Source organism: Hippocampus comes, unplaced genomic scaffold (genome assembly GCF_001891065.2).
Source record: "Hippocampus comes isolate QL1 unplaced genomic scaffold, H_comes_QL1_v1.1 scaffold83, whole genome shotgun sequence".
NCBI classification, from domain to species: Eukaryota; Metazoa; Chordata; class Actinopteri; order Syngnathiformes; family Syngnathidae; genus Hippocampus; species Hippocampus comes.
In genome coordinates this window covers 2,474,129-2,474,964 of record NW_017805281.1, presented here as the reverse complement: position 1 = coordinate 2,474,964, position 836 = coordinate 2,474,129, and the positions used below count along the sequence as shown (strand labels likewise).

The 836-nt window shown below is 53.6% G+C and overlaps 1 protein-coding gene across 1 annotated transcript in view; it reads left to right on the top strand.

Annotated features, from left to right (window-relative positions):
• Positions 1-836, top strand: part of nfxl1 (nuclear transcription factor, X-box binding-like 1) — a gene marked incomplete at its 5' end in the record, with an annotated part of 4,549 nt that overhangs the window by 1,736 nt on the left and 1,977 nt on the right. The window contains 3 exons of the mRNA XM_019871048.1: positions 5-90; positions 187-208; positions 286-408. Of these exons, the coding sequence (XP_019726607.1) occupies positions 5-90; positions 187-208; positions 286-408 (231 nt within the window). The remainder of the gene's footprint in view (positions 1-4; positions 91-186; positions 209-285; positions 409-836) is intronic.

Below are 836 nucleotides of genomic sequence, written 5' to 3'. Positions count from 1 at the left end.
GCAGCTGTCGGGGCCGTGGGAACAGCCGTCAGAACCGGCCTTTGTGACCAAGGCCCTGCCCTGTCCCCCATGTCAAGTGCCGATACCAGTGTATGACATCCGTGTGCAGACACAACACAAACACACGGCCAATTTTTCACTCACATATCCAGGTTTTGACTAACTCTCTCTCTCGCTCTCCTCCAGCTCCTGTTTTGGAGAACACGAGGTAAGAACGTTTCTTTGGCACGCTTTGTCGATGTGGCTCGGTGATATCGCGATGACAAAATTTGCGATGTGCTTCAGGTGAGCGAGGGGCCGTGTTGCCGCCAGGGCCGCTTCTCCTGCAAGAGGCCGTGCGGCCGACCGCTGCGTTGCGGGAACCACACGTGCGGCAGAGAGTGCCACCTCCTGGACGACAGCAACAAGGTACAACGGCCGTGACGTCCCCGCCATATTGAATGCGCCAGATCGAGCCGCAAGCCATCGGGATAATGGTCGGGACACTCCGGTGAGTATTGAAATATTAACAGTTGAAGTGTGTGCCGCCAGTGCGACGACTGTGCCAACGCTGCCACTGCAAGATGAGCGCCATCTATGTGGACTGCATGTAAGCACTTACACGTAGCTTGTAATGCCTTTGTAATGATTGGGGAATTGAGAATGGTTGCGAGCGACGTCCCCGCCATATTGAATGCGCCAGATCGAGCCGGAAGCCATCGGGATAATGGGCGGGACACTCCGATGAGTATTGAAGTATTAACAGTTGTACATACATGGCAATTTTCCGCGGATCCGCGGAAATCCGCCGTTTTATTTCTTAAATTGATCATTTTTGTGAATCGTCTAAATCCCCT